General features: G+C 38.1%; 1 protein-coding gene across 3 annotated transcripts in view; it reads right to left on the bottom strand.

The window, feature by feature from the left end:
- Positions 1-22,211, bottom strand: part of ST18 (ST18 C2H2C-type zinc finger transcription factor) — a 101,142-nt gene that overhangs the window by 5,352 nt on the left and 73,579 nt on the right. For 2 of the 3 annotated variants that reach the window (XM_027792469.2, XM_027792470.2), the window contains exons 12-20: positions 20,461-20,706; positions 14,350-14,465; positions 11,400-11,462; positions 10,540-10,608; positions 5,566-5,628; positions 5,390-5,470; positions 4,132-4,353; positions 1,988-2,076; positions 365-468 (exon numbers count right to left, since the gene is read on the bottom strand). In XM_027792469.2, the coding sequence (XP_027648270.1) occupies positions 365-468; positions 1,988-2,076; positions 4,132-4,353; positions 5,390-5,470; positions 5,566-5,628; positions 10,540-10,608; positions 11,400-11,462; positions 14,350-14,465; positions 20,461-20,706 (1,053 nt within the window). Of the gene's footprint in view, positions 1-364; positions 469-1,987; positions 2,077-2,792; positions 4,354-5,389; positions 5,471-5,565; positions 5,629-10,539; positions 10,609-11,399; positions 11,463-14,349; positions 14,466-20,460; positions 20,707-22,211 lie in introns of those variants that run through there. The other variant, XR_003556153.2, reaches the window with a different exon arrangement.

Below are 22,211 nucleotides of genomic sequence, written 5' to 3'. Positions count from 1 at the left end.
TATCCCCCTAAAAACTGCAGTCATGGGATTCTGCAGAGGTTGGTCAACAAAGGAAAATGAACATTTTGTTTAGTAAATATGGTTTTTCTGCTTGCCAAGCTCCAAACTGCCCTGAATTTGTCATTCACCACATCTTTAAGACAATATCCAGAAATCTGCTGCTCATTTACAGAAATCAAACAAAAACCTGTCAAAAAAGCATGTAGGATTCTTTTTGCTACTTTTAAGTGGCGCAGAGTGATGGGAAAACAAATGCACAGGAGACTAACTGTGTTTAAAACATAGCATTTACATAGCACTTAAATTATTTATTGTGCTTAAACATAGCATAACAAAAGGTAAAACTTTCATGTTGATGTCATACCTGGGTTTGAAGTTTCATCATGTCAGCTTCAATTTTAAGATTGGATTCATTCAGTTCTTTTATTTCCTCATCCAGGTGTCTGATTTCTTCATCGCTCTCTATTCCTGTAAATAGTTGAAAATACTAATATCAGATTTAAAGTATCCACATGTAAATGGATAGATGAGTAACAAGCTGTGTTAACTGTTACTGGACAAGAGGAAAATAAGATTTTGATAAAATTATTGATCCTTAAATTAATTGCCTTTTATTTGCTTTTACTGTCAAAACTATGAAACATCTGTGTGAGCTGAAACATAGAAGGGACTTTCTGAGTCTTTGTGTTTCAGAATTCTTTTTTCCAGTGCAACATGCAACTACAGGCTGGAGGGCACAGAAAAGAAAAATTGCCCAGAAAGAGCAAAGTTTTTCATAAAACATGAGGGAGTATTTACCATAGTTTTGGTTTGGTTTGTTTGTTGGGTGTGATTTTTTGTTTTTTGGGTTTTTTTTTTCATTTTAAGAGAAATGTAGCAGCAACCCTTCTGCAGGGAACTCCCCAGGGTAACATCCCCACTAGTATAATTATTTGCTTTAGTAAGCTCATCTGTACCTGCTTCTGATCTTGCATGAAGTTCTGTGGGGGCAAATCTGTGCAGAGTAACTTCAAGAAGCACAGACTTAGTTACATGTGACAAATAGTGACATTTAAATAGCAGCAGAAGGGAAAGTGTCCGGAAGCTAACAAGTATTAGAGAAAAAAAAAAAGTAAGAGAGACTTTCACACCCCCCATAAGTGAGATAGCAAAGAAAAAACTACAAAAAAGACTTCAGTTCTTTAATGAGAGCCTTGTCCTGAAAAAATCTGAGCAGCTATAGCTGCTGGCAATACATGTCCCTCTTTCTGCTTAGTATCACTCTGAGACTAACTCAGCCTAGAGATTTGTGCCGCTGTTTTTTGTTACTGCTGTAAAACCTAGAGCGCTGAGCAGAGTCTACTGGGGAGCCAGCTTAGAAAATCTTTAAGCAGCAGTCGCTGCCTCAGTGAGAACATGGACACATGGAAGCAAACTCATTTGCCCAAAGTAACACAACCGTTCTGCTCAGCAGTTGGAGGCATAACGACCAAGTTTCCTGAATCTTGGCTCAATGCCCAACTTTCTAAAGCATGCTGAACAAGAGATGCCTACCTAACTATTTGGGAATTGTTCCTTTACACTTGGGCTAACAAAATTGTCCAGGTACTGCACAGATACTAAACCACATAGTATTCACGTTAGGGAGAAGAATCAATTTGTGCACACAATATTCTTCCCTTTTAATGTAGTTATCAGATAGCTAAGTTCTCCTGATCTGTAACTAATAATTTATTAGTAATAACAATATTGAAAGCACCTCCAAATAAAAAAATAATGCCCTGAGACAAGATGAGAACATGCCTTCAATGTTGAGTTATCAGGATGTAAATGAAAACAATTTCATAATGTCTCATGCAAAGATTTTTGTTGGTCAAGATTTGTTATTGCTAGAGACAAGTGAAAGGAGTGAATAATAATGCCACAATGGCATAAAGGGGCATAAGTATAAATGAGTCAGGGCTCTTCTATCTAAATAAATGTCAGCATATTTTACAAATCTCCTTACCACCACTTGCTTTAAGCTTGATAGTCATTAATTCTTCTGAAATTTTGCCCTTTTTTATGGCTTGTGCATTCAAAGGACAACCAGACAGGCTGAAACAGATAGGAAAAAAAAAACATTAGCACCCACTTGAAAATGGCAACAATCCTTTCAGGCAATATTATCATGCACTTGGACAGACCTCTGTACCTAAGGTCACATAAGTATCTCCATTATAGCATAGCTTCGGGGAATGACATAACTCATAAAGAGCCATTTAACTGTATGTTCCAGCTTGAAAATTGGCACAGAAATCTCAGCCTGAAAGTAAACATCTCTTAAGCATATTTCAGAATAATCAAAATAGTAGTGGCAGCTACCATTAAGTTATGTGAAGATGCATTTACAAATTCTTGAAGTTCCAACACATAAATAAAAACTCTATTGTTTTTATTGAGGGCTTGTGCTCCAGGTGAGAGGGGCAGTATGGTCCTTTATAATGGTAAGTTTGCTATCTTAAAGAAAAATTAGTTAATGGGATGATTTCCACAGTGCACAACTATTGTATCATTTTGTTGATACACAATAATGATCAATACAATAATAACTCTGGATATATCCTATAGACTGTAATAGCTTTTTTGAATGGTTCTATTATATACTCAGTTTGCTTTTTAACCACTGTTCACATTAAATTAAATTTTGCTATTTCAAAGCTTACAATTTCATCAGCTGGTAATTATCTGAGGCAATTTTTATAGCCCACTAAAGGGCTAAGATGCATTGCACTGACTTAATACTATCTTTATAAATAACAAAGAAGAAATACCCATATGCTGAAGAACTGGCAGAAGGATTTGTATTCAGAGGTTGCCAAGTAAGGAGTGAACCAAAATTTTGTTCCACAGGAAAATGCTGGTTTTTCTGTGCGTGTAAAAATTAGAAACAAAAATCCTAATAGACATGGTGTTTCCACATTGGGGGGGAAAAAAGCTTTTGTGGGTTGAAGTTAGCTTCACATGGGCTTAGCTAAAAGCTATACAGGGAAAGATGCTAGTTCTCCAGTTCTAAAATGCTGCTTAGTATCTCTGTCCGGAGCAGATAACTAAACTCAAGAATGTCTCAAAGCCATGGGTTACTTCTTATATTTCAAATGTCCTAGCGAAGGATATCGTATCACAAAGCTATATTTACTGCCTCATTCTGACTAACATGATCTTGAGTGTGATCCAGCCTTATGTAGCACAGAAGTCATCTGTAGTATGAGTTGCAACCAGCTAACACACTATGTATGTTATTTACTAAATTAGCCCCAATTTACAGTAGTATCCTAATGTAAAAACTTCAACAAGGGATGTAGATCATAAAGTTAAGATAACACTGGACTCGGGCTGGATTTGTTCAAGTCACCTTGGACATTCTGGTATTGGAGATGTTGGTTCAGCGTGTTAGGAAGCAGAGGTGGTATAGAATATAGACTTAATTCCTATTACAGACAGAAGACCAAACTTTGCCAGGTATTGATTCAGACTCTACAGCCAGATTCTTTGAGTAATATTGAGTGAATGTGGTCAAATTATGCTAATGTTTTCACAGTGATATATAAAATCATGGTGTTTACTGTTACTGGTATATGTGTGATTCCTGTTTTGGAAGGATAATTTTTTTTGCAAGATTGTTATAGCTTCAAATTAATGTAATCCATATGAGTTCTACATGTTTACTTTTTTTGTGGTTCTAGCTATTTAAATACAAAGTTTATGAAAACAGCTTTTCCACTGGTAGAAAGATGAAATTAATTCAGCCATTGCTCTTGCTAAATCTTTTCTGGTAACATTTCAATGATATTTGCACTTTCCATAAAAGATATACACATACAACACATTTGCCTGGAAAGAACTCTATTTAATTTTAAACCACATAGACACTGTTCTAATCTGAAGAAAAGACCTTGGAAAGTCACACTGCAATGGGAACATAGAAAAAGACATAAAAGTTGATTTCAGCTCTCTGAAAGTTATTCTGATTTGTATTACTTCAGCTGCAATGTAAACTAAGTTGTTACTCAAAAGACTTCAGCACAATTTATTAAGACTGTAACCTCACATGTTGTGAATTCAATAGTGGAATGTTAAGGAAAAATGAAAAGAGAAAACACAAAGTTATACCTTCTGTGGGTGACAAAAACATTATTTACATGACCCAGCCCGTTGCAGCCTGGCAAAGGACAGTGTGGCAGCTCTTGTTTGTTCAGTTTCCAGGATAGTGAAGACCCATTGACGGGACTCTCCTTCTGTCTCTTGGCAGCCAAAGGACAACCAGAAGCAGTGCGATGAGAAGTGTATTTACCTGATATGTGACCTTGGCCATCACAGCCTATCACTGGACATCTACAGAAACACAGCAAAAGAACCCCCATTTTCACTGGAGAGAGCAGGTGAAGACAGTCTCAAGAAATTCTGAGAAAATAATTTCAGCTGCCTGTGCCACTTTGCATGAACGGATTAAGACTCAGCCCCTGGAGGCACAGTGTACCTGAGCATCCAGTTCATGTCGAGCTGAGTTAGGTGGGTTCAGCTGATTTTAGGATTAGGCAATTTAAAATACAGTTGTACAGCCTAAGAAACTAAACCATTCATTCAGATAGTATTTTACCAGAAAGGAAAATTGAAATTCTATCACAGGCAATAAATCTGACTTATAGAAGTGTATGGGAAATCGGCATTCTCTCCTCTCTATCTAGGTTTCTGGTATGAAGCAGAGGGTGGGCTTCTGTACCTGAAAACTTGTATCATCTCATGCAAACATTTGCAAAGAAAGATTTGGGATTTTTTGTGCTGCTCTGTCAGTGTTATGCAGCTTCTCACATATTATTAGCAAGTATTAATAACAACATTCTATGCGTCTAAATCTTCATATCTATATTCTGGCAGTTATCTTTTACTGATTTGAATAGAATGTGTGGACAAGTCAGGAATGTAATTAATCTCAATGGATTTTCCAGTTTTTACTTTATGACAAATTTCAATTCCTGCATAGAGAAAATACATAAGACATATATTTAAGTTCTCTGGGACATATTTTGAAGGTGTCACGCTGATTTAATTAGCTGACATGTTTCACTACAGGCAGAAATAATTTGTTTTCCCTCATTTTGCCAAATTTTTCAACCAAGTGGCACTTTCATAGCACTGTTTGAAATAATTGGACCAATGCAAGCAAATATAGCAATCCTGCCTCACTGTTCAAGCTCCAAGGTGATGGAGCTTTGCTAGAAGCAGAAATATTTGGTTCGGCTCCAGCTCTAGGCCCTATTCTTATGCAGCTCAGATTAACTTGGGCATCTCCTATGATCCCTCAAGTCCTGAGCTTTTGTGGGGCTTTCCCCTTCCTTCACCGATGGTAGAGCACTGCTTTTGTACTCACTTAAGTTCAGGGTCTTCTTTTTCTTCCTTGGTAGGAGTCACTTTAATACCTCCTTTCCTGGCACGAGGACAACCAGATAAGCTGAAAGAAGCACACAGAATAAAAGCCACCTCTTTCTGCTGCTGCTTGCCAAGAACCCTGGGTGCTGCAGCCCCATGCAATGGGACTGTTTTTACCTTCTGTGGGATGCGTAGTTCCCCGTCACGTGGCCAGAGCCATCACAGCCAGGTGTCGGGCACCTATGGAATAACACAGAGAGCTTACAAAATATGGCTTCAAAGGTACACAGTAAATGATATTTTGTCTAGGGTGGAAGAAAGAACTGTAGAGCTTTTGTTGAATAATTAAAACCAGTTCTTGCTAATTTCTTTTTTTTTTTTAAATAAGCAGACTTTTTCATTTTTTTTTTCTTTCTTTCATAACAGAGTTTTAGTAAGGAATGTGAAATATATTGTGTACGATGTGTAGATTTAATCAGTGCAAACACTGTTTGCACCAAACATTTTTCCTTGTACAGGATCAACATTACAAAAAAAAACACCAAAAAAAAAACCCCACCAGCTTGATACAGATCTATTTGTAAATTTACTGTTATGTGTTTGTTTGTTATTCTTCTGATGTTTTCAGGTACTGGTACAAATAAGCAATTTGTCAGTATTTACAGAAGGGGAAATGGAAGCAGAAAAGCAGTTTTACTTTTGGGCATCAGCAGGTGATAGACAGAATTTGAATTTAATAATTTGTATGTTCTAGAACTGTAAGCATACAACAGAACCGTATCTTTCTAGCACTAGATTCAATTGGGTATTCAGCTTGGCAGTGGGATTATGCTTATGTCTCGTAGTTAAGGGGTTTCTGTGTGTGCATGTGTGTGCAGCAAACAAGCCTTTTCAAGTATGAATGTTTAATACTAAAACATCTATACAATGAAAAGAAACAAACCTGCCCATTACTGTATTTTTGCCAGTGGTCTGGGAGGGTAGGCTTCTTGCTTGCTGGTCCTACATGAACAATGTGCTCCAAAAGCCTACTGGAGTCAATAGGTCTTTGCACTGACTTCTGTGGGTTTGGAGCAGTGGGGCTTTATTGGTAGCACCTTCCATCTCAGAAATTCAGATATATAGAGATATATAGACAGATTTTTTAATATTGTTTCTGTTTAAGGCTATTGTATTTCATGTGTGGGTTTTTGTTTTGTTTTATTTAAAGAGAAGAGAAACACACCTCAGCACACAAAGTAGCACAAAAGAAATATTTACCTTTAGAAGTCATGCCAGCCATTTCTATGTTTCTGTATTATACAGTACAAAGTTCTTACACTAAGCATCCCTACGGGCCTTTTGAACGCTACGATTTTTACAGAGTATCCGAATTACAAAAAGACTTGAGCCAAATAATCTTGTACTGAACCATTAAGGAAACTTGCATTGTTCAATACTTTCTTAAGGGTCTCAGTTGTTACTGAATCTTTCCTGAGGTGAGGAGATTGGTCATTTAATCTAGTCATTGGTAGGCTGTCATGTAAAGCAACTACAAATATAGTTGTAATAGCACACCTGAGTGTGCAGGTGTATCTCTTCACAGAATATTTAAAACTGGTTTTCTGCGAACAATTAATTTGTCAAAAATGTGATTACTTTTGGACATGACCAAATTTATTCACTGATTCAAGTAGAATTCAGCAAATATTTCAACTGAAGAAAAGGGAGATTTAATTTTTTTTAAAGATAGTGTCAAAACATTTCATGATGATATTTTCAGAACAAAATATTTTGGCAGAATGACGTGTTTCACACTGACAATGAAGGTAAAGGTGTGGGTTGCAGAGTGCCAGATATGCTGGACTGTGTAGAGCTAAGCGTTGACCTGTCTGAGTGTGGGACAAAGACTGGGCACAATGTCATGTGCAGCAGGCAGCAAGGGCAGATGTCTGGAGAGTGTGAATGCTCACAAGTAAATCCAGAACACCTGCCAAATACTATGCGTATTAATTTTGGCTACTTGTTTTATCAGATGATCACAGATGGAAAAGCTGTCCGCATAGACTGGACATGGACTTTAATTCTGTAAGAGCTCTTTGTGGGAGACATTCAGAACTGAGATCCTGAGAGTTATGGAGTTAAAAAAGACACTGAACTAGATTTAAATCTCCCCATCTGTATTTACCACTTACAGCAGCAGATAGATTTCACAACCAAATCAGAGTCCAATGTATTCTTGAGGTCATTAAAGATTTGAGGCTGAGATATTATCAATACTGGTGAAATTATAAGATTATATAGGTGGACTACTGACAAATTAGTAAGAAGCTTCACTAGCAAGACTCCTAAACTTGGCCACTGGGTTGGGTTTTCCAAATATTGGTTGTATCTTTGTATGGACTGTGAAATTCCACAATAGAAGGTACAGCAACAATGCATTGCCTTACAGTCAGTAATACTGTGGATCTTCATCAGTTTTTAACTGGCTGATGAGTTTGAACTAGTGCAGGGGTCCTCAAACTTTTTAACCAGGGGGCTGGCGCGTAGATGAAGTGGCAGGCAGTCATCTGCGGCTGCTTGGTTTCCCCCCCAACCCCTGGAGGGGGGGAAGGGGGGGGGGGGGAGGGGGGAGGGTGGGGTCTGTAAATACCGGGGGCCGGATTGAGGACCATGGGGGGCCGTATCCGGCCCACAGGCCGTAGTTTGAGGACCCCTGAACTAGTGTCTCAGCTTAGGGAGTCATCCTCTGCTATGGATTCCTGTGCAGAGCCAAGATAATCAGATTTACACTGGAGGGCCAAAGGCCTCAGGAGCTCAAGCTAAAAGATGTCAACTCTCAAGTCTATGTAGGTTACAGATTCTTTTACAATTCGTTTGTTTTGCAAGAACAAATCTCTCAATGACTTCACACAGAAATTCTTAGAAGTGCTCATTGAGTACCTGCTGGTTTGTTCCCTTCTCTGAGAGGGTTGCTTTATCTTTAGGTAGACAACTACAATTGCTCAAAAACTCATAGTTTTAAAATTTGAGTCATCATTGACTTTAGTATGTTTTAATCTAACCACCTTAGATTGCTCTGTGCAGCAAGAATCCTCACATAAAAGAGTTCTTGAAACTGACTCAAAGGTTCACTTTCTGAACAGATCTTCCTTATTTCCAAACTGTAGATCACATGGAGGCCTGGCTTAGAGTTTCATAATTAAAGCCAAAATCATATCTTGATTCTGGCAAATTAAACATGAATAACATTTGGAAAAACACAGCTTTTTCATATTCATGCCTAAGTACATGAGGGTACTTTCATGGCCTGATTCTATGAGCTTTTATGCCCTCTGCTCACACAGCAATAGTAAAATTAACTATTGATATCACTATACTGCACCAGTGCAAGCACAACTGCAGTTTTTGACATGAGATTTCATTTAGCCGATGCTTATCAAAAGCAGAGTTTTATTTAACATTTCACCTGAATTACATTTACAGGAAGCTCAAATAAGGTGATAGATTCGTGGAAAATGATTTTATTTAGCCCTTTTTCCTTTTGCAAATTGTCTGTGAACAGATTTTGATTTTTGCTCTTTTTCTAGTTAATTGAAATTAAATGCTAAGTGCGTTATGCAACATATTTCTGTCTGTGAAATGTCCATGAACTTTGACTTTGTCTTTCACAACTCACATATTATACATGTCGTACAGTGTGCAGTTTGTCATTTAAGTCATATGCTGTTGCTCCTCTTTCCTTATGGCATGACCAAAACTCTAGAAGCTTTAGTGGAAAAATAACCATATTGGTATGCAAATTTCCTTATTCACACATGAATATGGGGCGGGGGGCAGGGGGGGAGCGGTGCTGCATGAGCACAAACTATTCAAAATATTTGTGTGAGTGTCTATGCATGGCAGAAAGCCAACAAAATCAGGGACAAATATATATGACTCAGCAAATGATTTCAAATTTGTCAGCATTTTCACAAGTTGGTTCCTCGCTTCTTGTGCTGTTCTTTTTAAAACAAACTAAATGTAAATTTTGTACCTTTGAGTATCAGTGATGGAAAAACTGAAGTACTGAGCCAGTCTGTCAGTCTACCTACTGGTTTTGGGAACTGTTTTGAACAGTTGCCCATATAAATAGCTTTTCTTTGCCATTTTGCTGCATCTCCAGTAGGTTCAACTCCATACCTGACATCAGTTCATCATTTTGTTTATAATTCCAGTTGTCAGATTAGGGTTTAAGACCAGTAACATTTGAACTGGGGAAACTAAACACTGGTTCAAGCCTAAATGTAGTCAGTCTTACTATTAATACTGTTAGAACAACATAATAGTGCCATGATCAGACTTCATTTTCTTCTATCTGGACTAGGATTGAACCTAAAGGACAGAAAGGACGGTCACGGGGTTCTCTCTTTTTTACATGCATTCATGAGTTTTTCCAAGCCATCTATTATGGGATCCAATTTACAAGTTGCAGAGGGAAAGCTATGAAAGAACTCTAATTATCCTTTCCTCTTCCCCACATCCTTATTGACAAAGCCAATTCAATAACTAGATGACTGGTTGCCAGTGCCTCTCTTGACTACAGATTTTTGAAATATTCATATGTCCCTATACATCTGTCTATATAGCAGAGCCTGCACAGTCCTTTTGTAAGTGACATTTCATGGTGAGAATTATGCCAGAACAGAATCATATGACTTGATGTCTGCTTCAGTGACATTAAACTCATAGTATACAGTAGTGAACAGTAAAAAATTGTTTGTGGGAGTTCTGGTCTCATTTTTAGATTTCTTCTAACTAGATTTATTTCTAATTAAATAATTCTAATTTATTCTAATTGGATCAGGCTGAGTTATTTGCCGTACAAGTCTTTCATGTTAGATATTTTCTATTTCTCTCTGACTAAATACTGTGAGAGCAGCATCTCTCCTAGAGTTTACAATTTTTTCCGCCAGCTCCTGGTTGATTCATGAAAATGAAGGGGTACAAAAATGAAGAAAAGCAAATGGAGAAAAGTAAACTCTATTTCATTCAAAAGCTTTCAAACCAATTCACTTCAAGTTTCAAACAAAGGTTTGATGTAGCTCAGAGCAATTCAAATGAACAACTGCGTTAACATAGGGAAAATGTTGATTGAAGATAAATAACATTTGTGCTATTATCAATACTTACTTAAGCTCCTGAGAGTTAGCAGCCATAAGGGATTTTAATGTCTTGTCAGCTAATGGGCACCCAGAAACACTGAAAAAAACCCAATGTGAATGTTTTACCAGAACAGAACTTTTTTTTTTTCTCTAAAACAGCAACCTCCAGACAATCTATGACTTATAATAGGGAAAAAAAAAATATCCTCAAATATTTGCTTTTGGCAAAGGAGAAGTAGTCAATATCAGGCTGTGGTTCTTAAATTACTGGAAAGGTATACAGTTAAGACCAAAGGTTTCTAAGCCCCTGTAAAGCTTTGCGTGGGGAGGCAGTGGTACACAGTGTCCTTCCTTTATCTTGCCTGCATGAAGGGCAGGTAAAGCATCTGGTCCATGTGGCTGGGAAAAAGCAGAAACTCTTCCATCCTGCTCCCAAAGGGAAAGGCAGGAAATAATTGTTTCAACCCCTAGGTTGGCAATTCTGAGGAAAATACTTAGCATACTCAGATTATGTTAGCAGATCTATGAACTTCAAAGTCATACATAGAAATATCTGAAGAAACCTCATTTAAATCTCATGCACCAGCATCTGTACAGAGAGTGCTTGTACACTAAGGGAAATGCAGACTTTACTAAATTACTTATCTACAGGTCTCAGCCAAGAAATGCAGCTACAGGAATAAGACTATGTTGCTTAACTCCATCAGTCTATCGAGTCCAGACCTTCACAAAATACAACAAACTAGAAAAAACAGTCACATTTCTGCATGGATTATTTTCTGCAAATTACTTTTGAATGGTTATCCATGGTTAGTATAAAATTATTCAAAGATGACAACAGCTAAAAGTAGCTCTATTTCCTGCTTTAGGATTCCTGTTGTTCCTCACCTCCGGTGTGAGGCATAGTTTCCTGTTACGTGGCCGCTGCCATCACATCCTGGAGTTGGACAGCTATGCAAAGGAAATGCAATGAGAAATTAGAATATGTATAACATGCTACATAGATCACCCTTTGCTGCAGTGAATTACATAATGATCCTTAAAGCAATCACATTCATCATTGCACATCTTAAAACTATCATGACACTGCAGAAAGCTAGCAAAACTTACACAACACTTCTAGTTTTCAATTATTACTTGAAGCATAGAAGAAACAATGTTTTCCTATTTCCACCATGCAAATAAGTAATTTTTTTTATTTTTTTTTTTAATCTATGCAATGTGAAACCACCATGCTTTGCATCAGTTTTTTTGGTTATGAGTTGCATTCTTAAAAGACAGTTTCATTATCGGTACCAAATTTTGACAGCTGTTCATAAATATTAGGGCTGAAGTTTCTGATCTGACCTCTTGTATAACACAGACAAGAGAACAATAATTTCCAAAATAATTCCCTCAACTTCTGACTAAAGTAAGGCACCTTTTTTAGAAACACATCCGATCTTTATTTGCTGACATAAGTGAGAAATTAGTTGTTATGGTTGCTTGCAGAAAAAAAAGCACATCAAGCTCACACAGCTGAAGTTCAGGATGAGCACAAAAGTTTCCCAAAATGTTTCTCAGCTGAACTGAGAAGTGATACAAAGGTGTCATACATTTAGCAGAACAGGTATGTTCATTTATGCATAGAGATGGAGGTATGTTTGACCTGCAGAAGATGTTATAGCTTCTGTTTTTCCTCAGTCCTTCTGCAGTCATGGCACTGAGCTCATTTATCAAACTGGGATACAGTCCTCTACAAGAGGGCAAAGATATCAAGAAATGCAGTCTGTGCATGGAGGGGTAGGAGTAGGTGAATAACATATTTTTCTACAGTATTTTAAAACTCTAACACCAACCTTATTAGAGTCACCTTATAAAGAGCTGTGCTTCTTTCACTGGGTCCATGGATAAGAAGGGCAAGCAGAAGCTGTACAAAACAGCTGTACAAAAACTTTAGCTAGTGCTCCATACTAATGAAAAAGGGGTACCTGAGATCCTCACCTGGCTATTTTCTCTGAGCTGGTAGAGTGCTAGGAACGTTTTCAAATCTGTAAAAAAGCCTTAGGAAGACATCAGCCTCATTTTCACAGCCCATATCAGCCTGGTCAATGCAGTTACAGGCAAAAGAATTAACGTGGCAAAACAGAAAGCAAATGCTAGGAGGTGGTATTCTTAAAATTGTTTGCTGCAACTGAGCTAACCATGTCAGAAATTTTTTCTCTGCAAGTGCTTATGTCATTTTAAAAACTTCCTCATGATGGAGCCAACTGTATTGAATTGTTCTGTGCAAGTTCTAAGCTCAACGGAGTCATAGAAATGCAGTCTGATCCTTACATTATCTATAGAGTTCTGATAAATTAAAACTATTTCTTATTTAATTTTTTGCACAGCTACATTTTAGATAACCATTTCTACTCACTGTTTGAAAATAACACAATAAAACCACTGTAGGCTGATCATTGCCCTACTAAATACTCTGGGTATTATTATTTAGGAGAGTAGAAAAGTATTTTACAGGCATCTCAAAACAGGTCAATATCACAAAGGAATAAATATTACAGAAGAAAAGCCATTAGTCTTCAGCAAATAAACTCTCAGTGATTTTTGTACGCATTTGTTTTAGAAGAGACAAACTAAACCTGACCTGTAGCAATTTAGGTCATGAACTACAACTGCAGATATAATGTGGTGAGTAGACAATATGCAGACTGCACGACATCGGGGGGGGAAGAATCGTTCTTCACAGCAGCATGCCCCAGGGAAATGTAAATTCTAGAGGCAGAGGCGAATCTAACTGCTTCGGTGCCACCGAGTCTGGTGAGCAGGACACAAGGTGAAGGGATACCATTCATTTATTTATGGTCGAGCCTGCACTGATACATTATGGGCTATCATCACCAAGTGATATGGAGCACACTTGTCTAGAGACCTACTCTGGTTTGGGACAAAAAGAAAAGTGCTATAAATGATCACTAAGTCCTAGTTGACTATTAAGGTGAAAAGACTATTGATATCAAAATGGTGTTGGTGTGAATCCAAAGGGGTTTTATGAAGAGCCTAGATGAGGTTTTAAAAAGCAACTAGTGTTAAGGGCTGATCAAGTAAAATGGGACAATTTTACTGATTTTTTCTAAACTGAAACAAGCTGTTATTTAACAGAATTTCTTTGTGGTCTAGACAGTAAAGTTTTGGAACTTAGGACATAGCAAGTATGTCTCTGTACTTGGGAAAAGAGGGTATTAGCTTATTCTCCAAGAGTGCGAGCTTGTGCACCCACTGGATTGTCAGCAGGACAGAGTAACTAACTCTGCTTTGAAGGAAGCAGATGAAGGATTTACGCATAGAATGTGTACAGGTTGGAAAACCCTGGGGCAGTTCCTGTCTTGTGTTTTATCTTTTTATGAACTTTACATGGTTCCTATCTGAGAAATCCCAAGCACTTCTACACAAGCTCTCAACAGTGGATCTATGATGATGATTGTCCAAATAAGGTTTATTTAATAATACATTAACATTAGCACAGACAGTCTGTAGGATCCTATGAAACTGTGTGTTTTGTAGAAGGAGCTATTACCCATTTCTTAGCTACCTGTCTGAGGAGTAAGGAGGAGTGATGCCCAGCATAACATTAGTCATGAATCTCTCCAGACCCCCAGGCCTATCCTGGCTTGTCTCAGCTCCAAACTTCATGTCTGCCCGTTGTATACCCACACCAGGGAACTAGCTACCTGCAGTGGACTGCCATGCAAGTCTCCCTGCTTAGCTCCTGCAAATCTACTCCAAACCAGCGCTCAGAACAACAATGTAGTCAGTCTTTACCAAGGCAGAGGAAAACATGGCGGTTTTTGTGACTCACGTGATGAGCTCCTTTTTGAGATCTCTTGAATGGACCTTGGGTTTAGGGCTTGGTATGGAGACATCTCCTGGATATTTCTTTTCCTCTACATTTTCCGGAGAGCTCACTGGATCTTTCTGAAATATTAGATGAGAAAGTGACAAAAATTTTCTCTTTCCAAGACCTCCCATATATTCAACAAAGAACTTGCTGTGGCAAGAAGAAAATCTCTTGGAAGATATGTGTCTTAAGAAATGATGGAGAGAGATGTATAAAGTTTAGTACATCCTAGTTTCAGGTTCTCATAGCTAGATTTAAAAAAAATGTTATGTAAGTATTTCTGAAGGCAGATGCTGGTTTAAGCCACACATGAGGAAAACTGAGTTTTGCTTTATAAAGTGGTGATAAAAGCCAAAGAAAAGTACACAGAGAAAATAAAAATAGCTGTTGAATATATAGAGCCAAACAAGACCTTGGCAAGTATGTTCTTGTTTTTTCTGTACATCACTGAGTCTTGTATACAGTTGAGGTGAGTACCATTTTACTGTGAATTACAAAATTACAATAATAAATGAAAACCCCTCTTTTACATAAGCATATGTAAATGCAAAGCTTTTTAGGTCTGTAGGATGGGGTTACTTGTTATCTTATCCAAAGAGCAGATTCTTAAAATAAAAAGCATAAGAACAAAACCACTTTCAAATTTTCTTAGCAGCAGGCTGCTAAGGGTATTTCTTGTTTTCTAATATTTGTAGATTAAAATCATCACTGCCACAGTGCTGCTTGATGGTTGGTATGGACCATGAGCATTCACTGCCTTGGGAAGACATTTTGGAAATTTGGAGTCCTGAAAGGAAATTACATATTTGTGTTCTGAAAAAATCTGTGATCACTTCAAAATAGCTTGGTTTATAGTTTTGAGAATTAATGTCTTCAAGTAATATTATTTTTATGAAAGAGAAGTATTTCATTTCCAGAGGGATGCTCTGTGGATATTGTATAATTCAAGAATTCTCCAAAGCCCATAGCATCAATTATTGAATCTCCATTAATCCCTTCTGGGCTTCATGTTAGTTTTGTGAGTCTGTTCTAATATCAGGTAGTAATCACCCAGAGATTACTGTCTGTAGGAGTAGGAACTCTGCCTGTGGTTGAGAGGAGAAGCTCCCAGCTCCTGCTAAACTCATGGGGCTGGTGCCATAGATGCTTTGGGCTTGTGCAGCTGATGAATGTGCCAGGACAGAGGGGCAGGGATGTCTGCAGTGCTGTTAAGGCAGAGCAGAGGGCTGAGGAGAATCTGGCCTGAAAATGGAGATTCTGCCTAACGGGACTTGTAAGCTCTGCAGGGGTGTTTCTTCTGAAAAAGCTTCCATATGGTCCTCAATTCTGGCAGCTCGTCTTTGACTGTTTGGAGACTGGATCCTCAATATGACTTCCTTCTGCTTTCTGGTACTGGCTACCTACTGCCTACTGAAACTCACACTACACATACATATAGAAACCATGCCACATTATTGCTATATCAATTACTACTGACTTTTGCAACCACATTTGTGGTGTTAGTTTGTTTAGGAATAATCTAATCTGCTATGAATACAGAAAGCAAAAATACTTACATTCAGCTTTTCTAAACAGTCTTTCATAGTAATTATCAAGTAATTCAATTTTTCTTTTTTTTTTAAAAAAACAACACCATGATATATTTCAGGCTTTTAGAATTTTATTTCTAAAGGAAAACTTTGGATAAGGAGTAATAGGGAAAATTAAAAGCAATGAAAGGTATTGGTAAAATGTTAATACAGAAATAATAAATAGTTGAAGATCCTCCAAACAAAAATGCTAAAAAAAAAAAAAAAAGGTGGAAAAATAGGTGTCATTTTTGTTCAAGATTCAAGAAACATCAAAGACAGTTGTCCAAGATTGAGTTAAATCCTGTTTAAGGCAAATGGGGGTGCTTTTGCCATTGCGGTCTACAGAATGGGGATTTGAGTTTTTGACTCTATCTGTTCACAACTCCAGACCTGCCTTTCTCATATAGACATAAATGCAAGCTCCTACAGGGAACTGTCACAGTGTAAGTCATTGTAAAATCCAAAGCTCCCCAAATTAACAACAAGATAGTAACCCTCTGTTGACAGCTAGAAGGGATCAGATGTCAAAACAACTTCAAAAAACAGAGGTAAAATGATTTCCATTTAATGTAATAGAGGTTGAAGAAGGTTGGTTTATCATTTTTTCTCTAACCACCAGCTCCAATAGGCTGCATCTCTGTCACTGAACTGAGGGCCAATACTGTGTTTCTAAAAGTTTAGTGTATGCCTGGGCTGGATCCAATGTATCAGGACGGGAACACATCAGCCCCTTCCACTTCTTGTCAAAGGTATAGCTGAGAGGAGCCTGGAATCAAGAGTGGTGGAAAGACCACTCTGGCACTCCACTGGGATCCTGAGGTAGGTGATGTGCCTCAGGATGCACATGCAGCAAACAAAAGTAACCATAACTGTTCATGCTGCGGGGTGTTTTAAGATTTTCATATATATAGCTTGTGTTCTTTATCTCAAAGGAAAGATATCTCTTAGTCTTTTGCTGGTGATGGACCAGAAACTTGTGTGTGTGAGTTCATCATCATGTCACTGCCTGATATCTGCTGCACAGAAAAGATTGATCAGGAATTATGTGTAGCAAGGCTTGACAAAATACTACAGTATTGCAGTTCACAGCTTCATTTAATGATATTTTACTGAACTATTTAACAAAAATAAGATTGAAAGATGAAGATTAACATCTACAGCCACCGGTATAGCTGATACTAGAGGGTTTAAAACTGCAATATTTTAATTTTCTATCTTTGAAATAATTTTTTTCCCCAAATTTTAATTGTGAATTTCCTGAATTATTAAGATTTGTATTATTTTTAAACCAATAGCTATACACACACCCACACCCCCCCTTACAATTCCATAGTAACTGCACTTTTGAAAAAGAAAAAAAATCTAATAAGGACCAAAGTGGTAATACAGTTTCTTTCCTAGTTACCATTCCTTAGTATATTTCCCAGGAATGAGGCAGACATATAGACATTTAAACCAGTGATTTCTTCAGCATTGTCCTAGTGCCTTGTGGAACACTTGGTGTTATTCAGGCAGCATGAAATCTTCAGATGTGTACAACGTGCAAAAGGAAGACAGTGCAAAGGGAGTGTAGGCAAAGGAATACCTTTCTAGGACCTTACATCCGTACATGTGGTCCAAAAGGAGTTGCTCTGTCTGAAATGAGTAGGTCAGACCTAAAGACCAAATATTTTTTGGTCCTCTGCACTTAGGACTGAGTGTAAAGCATCATGCCTTGGCTTGTATGCTTCTTAAGCTATTCATCTTTAGAGGGAGAGATAATCCTTTGGGAAACACCTTTAGCACTTCCCACTTTTTGGTCTGTTAGGTGATGATTGTCACAGCTAGTCAAGTCCAACCACATGTATGGTTTTTCCTTTCCTATTTGAAAGCATTTATAATTAAATGTTATTAAAATTCTGAAGAATTTGAGTAAAAGAAAAATCAGAATGACACCAATCGGTCCAAATACTACTATTTTCTGCAAAGAGCGTGTGTGTATTCATGCATGCACACTACAGAAAGAAAGAAAGCAATGAAACTCCATTAATGTACAGATGGAAGTTTATATTGATTTCAGCAAAGACCAGAACATAATGGTAACATGAATAACAGATAATAGCATCTGGCACTTTTAACATTTTTAAGCCCTGAAATCTTTGGAGAACTGACAGTTGAACTAACTGACAGCTCTAGTTATTTCTCAGCGCTTTCCTTTTGGAGAGATTTTGAGCTTTTTCCAAATTCAGATATTTTTTTTTTAAGGGGGCATCTGGACAGGCTATTTTGCTGAGAGAGAGAGAGACAATATTTTCTGGAAATTACCACCAAAATTAAGCAACTGTTGTGCATATGAACCAGATAACAATGAATTAGAAATAGATATAATCAGTCATTTTCTTTGCATGAGGATAACTGCCAGTCTTCGATTTTGAAAACAGAGCCTCTGGCCCTGAGATCACTGGACATGTCAACACTCCCTGGGATGGCAAAATCTCACAGCAGAGGTCTGGGGCCAGATCCTCAATTAGGGACAAACTGCACAGTGTCAAAGCACCAAATGCAAGGAGCAAGAGTGCCTGAGCACAGATCTTTATGTCCTGTTGGGTAGTCCTCCTATACCTCCCACTCCCAGTGCCCATAAGGGACAGGGAAACAGCCAGCCACCAGTCACGGCCTTCCGAAAGTCAAGCAGGGACTGGGGGGATGTGGAGGTGCTCCTGCCACGGCTCTTCCATGGAGTTGCGGTGGCAGCAGGGAGGAGGAGCAGCAGGACAGGCCCCCTGCCAAGTCTGCGACACCGATTGATCCCCTGCAGCAAGGCAGTTCTCTCAAAGCTGGATGAGTTTGTTCATTATGCGGCATGAATGGGGAAGAGCCTGAGCCCTCAGCCTACCGCCTCGTGTCAAACCCATTCCAAAACCCTGATACAGGGATGCTGTTGTCATTCCTCTGATAAGGAGCATCATCAGCCCCACAGAGATGACAGCAAAGGGCTTTTCAAGACAACCCAGCCTTCAAGAAATGCTCCTCCGTGGTGCAAGCTGTTTCAGCGGTCACACTGCAACAGACTACCTAGTGATGACAGGTTTTTTTTTCTTTACACAACTTAATTAACTTTTATTTCCAGGTATTTTTGGAATTGGAAACCTGGATGCCCTTACTTCAGTCCTAAATAAATTTACCCCTGTCTATGTCTTCTTGAAGTGCCAATTTGGAATTTCGAACAAGATATTTTTGTAAGAAATATAATGTTCAAATGCTATTGCTTCATATATAAAACCAAACAGAGAGGAAAAGTATTTGAAGCTGAATAAAACATCCATATTGGGAGATCTTTTAGTCTGTTTGAGAAAGATATCACTGAGGCTTGTCTATGTTAATTACCAAGATTTTATCTGATTAGCCTTTATGGTGCTGGTGGTCCCTTCCTGATTTAAGAAAAATGCAAGCAATCCATATTCTGACAGCTAGGCTCAAGAGAAAAAATAAAACCAAACTCACCAGCAAAACAAGAATAAGAAAGAAAGACCGTAGGAGCCTATGCTGCCTTGTTGCCAAGGTAGAATAAACAGACATGAAAGAGCAAAACTGAAAGAAAATCACAATCAAGACAATTGTCAAGTTCAAAGTGGCAGTCTAGAAGACTAGCCATGAAAGCTGGAAAGTTACTAAATAAAATTATTCTCTGAAATTTTAGTTGTTCATTTTTGTTCCTGCAACTCCATTTTCAAGTTAGGGCTTTTTCATTTCCCAGGACAGGATGAAAAGGGAATATAACCTTGATATACTCATCTAGTTTTTCCATTCTGTTTCCTTATCAGATAAAAAATATCACAATTGGTGGAAATTATGTACATATTCTCTTGTGTTACTTGTACTCAAAACCTTCAGGAATTCCTAACAACTTTTATTTCTGAATTTGTGCTCTCAGACTGTTTTCTGGACCACTGGACTCACTAGTGAGCTCTAAGACTCACTGGCAGAGATTTCTTGAATTATGTTAAATGAAAAATAAAAAGTTTTCCACTGAAAGAATATTGTAGTCAAGGTTCTAAGCATGTATTTAAATGCTTAGACAATTAATTATCTAGAATTATAAAGAGTTTGTGTAGAAAAATTACTTTTTGTTTCAGCATGAAAAAAGCTGCCTTGGTTTGATATTTTGGTGGTGTTTATTTTTTTTTCTCCTGAGTGATCCGTAGGCCATTTGGGTGTATACGCTACAGGACTGAGTCATTAAGAATAAAATTCAAACAACAGTCCCTAATGGTGGATATCTTTGATTTCCTTATCTTATAGACTTATAGACATTCACATGTAAGCTCTGAGAGCAAGATCTTTCAATGTAAGTATTGATTTTTATGCCACATCTGAGAGGCCATTAAAGCTAGCTCAATGTTCACAAACCCTTACCTGTGGAAACTTGATTCTCTTTAAATTGTACTAGGTTGGTCATCCCAAAGACCATCATATGGCCACTCTCCCAAGGGAAAAAGTCACTCAGAAACTGAAAAAATACCTCTTTTTCTTCTTCTTTCCTGCCATGGGTCTTGCTGTAGTTGATGGGTGCATCCCAGCCTTCCTGTTCACAAAGAGCCTGATAGAAGGCTGCATTTACCAGGATACTGCTTGTTTTGAAAGGAGAAGAGGAAGGAGTGGGAAGTGCTGTGCTGGAAGAAGTGAGAGGCATAACTTTGTCTTGGCTTCGGTTCTTTTTCATGCTCAAATCCAGAGTGCCATTTTCATCCACTTCTATCTCAGCTCCCTGACATGCAACAGGAAACAGAGACATGCTTAGATATGGACGTGGTGAGGCTGCAACATAACCATGTGGTGCTTTTAAAGGATAAATATAAATGCATGCTTTTATTTAAATTTATCTGAATCTAAAACCAGCTTTTCGATTTATATCAGTTAATGTCCAACTCTTAGGCAGACTTAAGAGTAGCTTCAGTAATGGTATCCCTGCATCTCAGCTTAAACATAGTAAGTAGAATTTAAATAAGATGACTGTAAACCATAACCTATACACCCTGAATCTAGTTTTATTTAAAAAAGTTTAGCTTTAAATCTTCTTGATCTTTTCACTCTTACAGAGAACTATGACCCCAATTCACAGTTAAAAGCATTAATGCATTGTTTAGGTCATCAACAGCATTATTAATACATATCCTCCCTTCCCCCCACACCCCGGAAACATTACATCTGTATTATGGGGGAGAGAAGGAGGGGGAAAGAAATATGCCTAAAAGTAGCACAGTATGAGAAATTTTCACTAGGGTTTTGTACATCACTCAAAATAACATATTTTCTTAATCATAGTTTGACTAGATCGCTAAGGCACAGGTCTGCACCGAGACCATTGGACTGGCAGCCACAGCAGGATCTTTAGGAGGTTCTTCCTGATGGAGACCTTCAGCATGAGTTAACAAAGCCTTTGCTACCTGGGAAGTACAGCAACAAGCAGCCTCTGATTGCAGGGAGGTGTGCAGTCTGGGGAAAGACCCAAATCTCTTTCCAGGCTGGGAGAAGCAATCAGAGTTGCTCCTGCTCACAAGAAGGGGCAAGTGCTGCTCAGCTGTACAAGAATAAAGGAAGGAAAGCTCACTGTTCTGCCCTGACCACACACACAAAAAAAAAAAAAAAAAAAAAAAAGAGTACAAACTCATCTTCTTGGAATGATTAAAAGCTCCAGAAAGTGCAGCTTCCTAATGGAAGCAACAAAAAAATTCCCCTCATGCTCAATATGCAACAGCGCATATTGACATACTATTTATATAAGGATGAGGATAAGACTAGTCCTTTTATTGCCAACAATTACTAAAGTCAAGTAGGGGAAGAGGTGTAAGAGGTGGCTTCTGAAGGAACACTTGGTAGTCTAGTTCTGTTTGTTGCCTTGAATAAGGTGGAAAACATTCCAAGACTGTAGAGATAAATAACAACATCACAGATCAACACAGATAGAATGCTGTAATTAACATCACTCTGTGTCTTTGTCATTACTGTTTTTTATTTGCATCACCACAAAGCTCAGATACCACTTGGAAATTTTGGGCCAGATGTCAGATGCTGTATAACTGTGGGAGAGTCATATAAACCCAGATTGAGACTTCCTACCTTGAGTAATATAAAATTAAACCTATGGCACAAGTGAATCACCTAGAAGCTCTTGTAAATAGAAAAGAGACAAGAAAACTTGTCCAGGGGGCAAGTTTTTCCACCTTTCTTAGACCTCTTTCTTAGGAAGAGATGAGACGCTGGCAGGGTTAG

This window comes from Falco peregrinus, chromosome 3, assembly GCF_023634155.1.
Source record: "Falco peregrinus isolate bFalPer1 chromosome 3, bFalPer1.pri, whole genome shotgun sequence".
NCBI lineage: Eukaryota > Metazoa > Chordata > Aves > Falconiformes > Falconidae > Falco > Falco peregrinus.
This window is presented reverse-complemented; position numbering and strand designations above follow the sequence as displayed.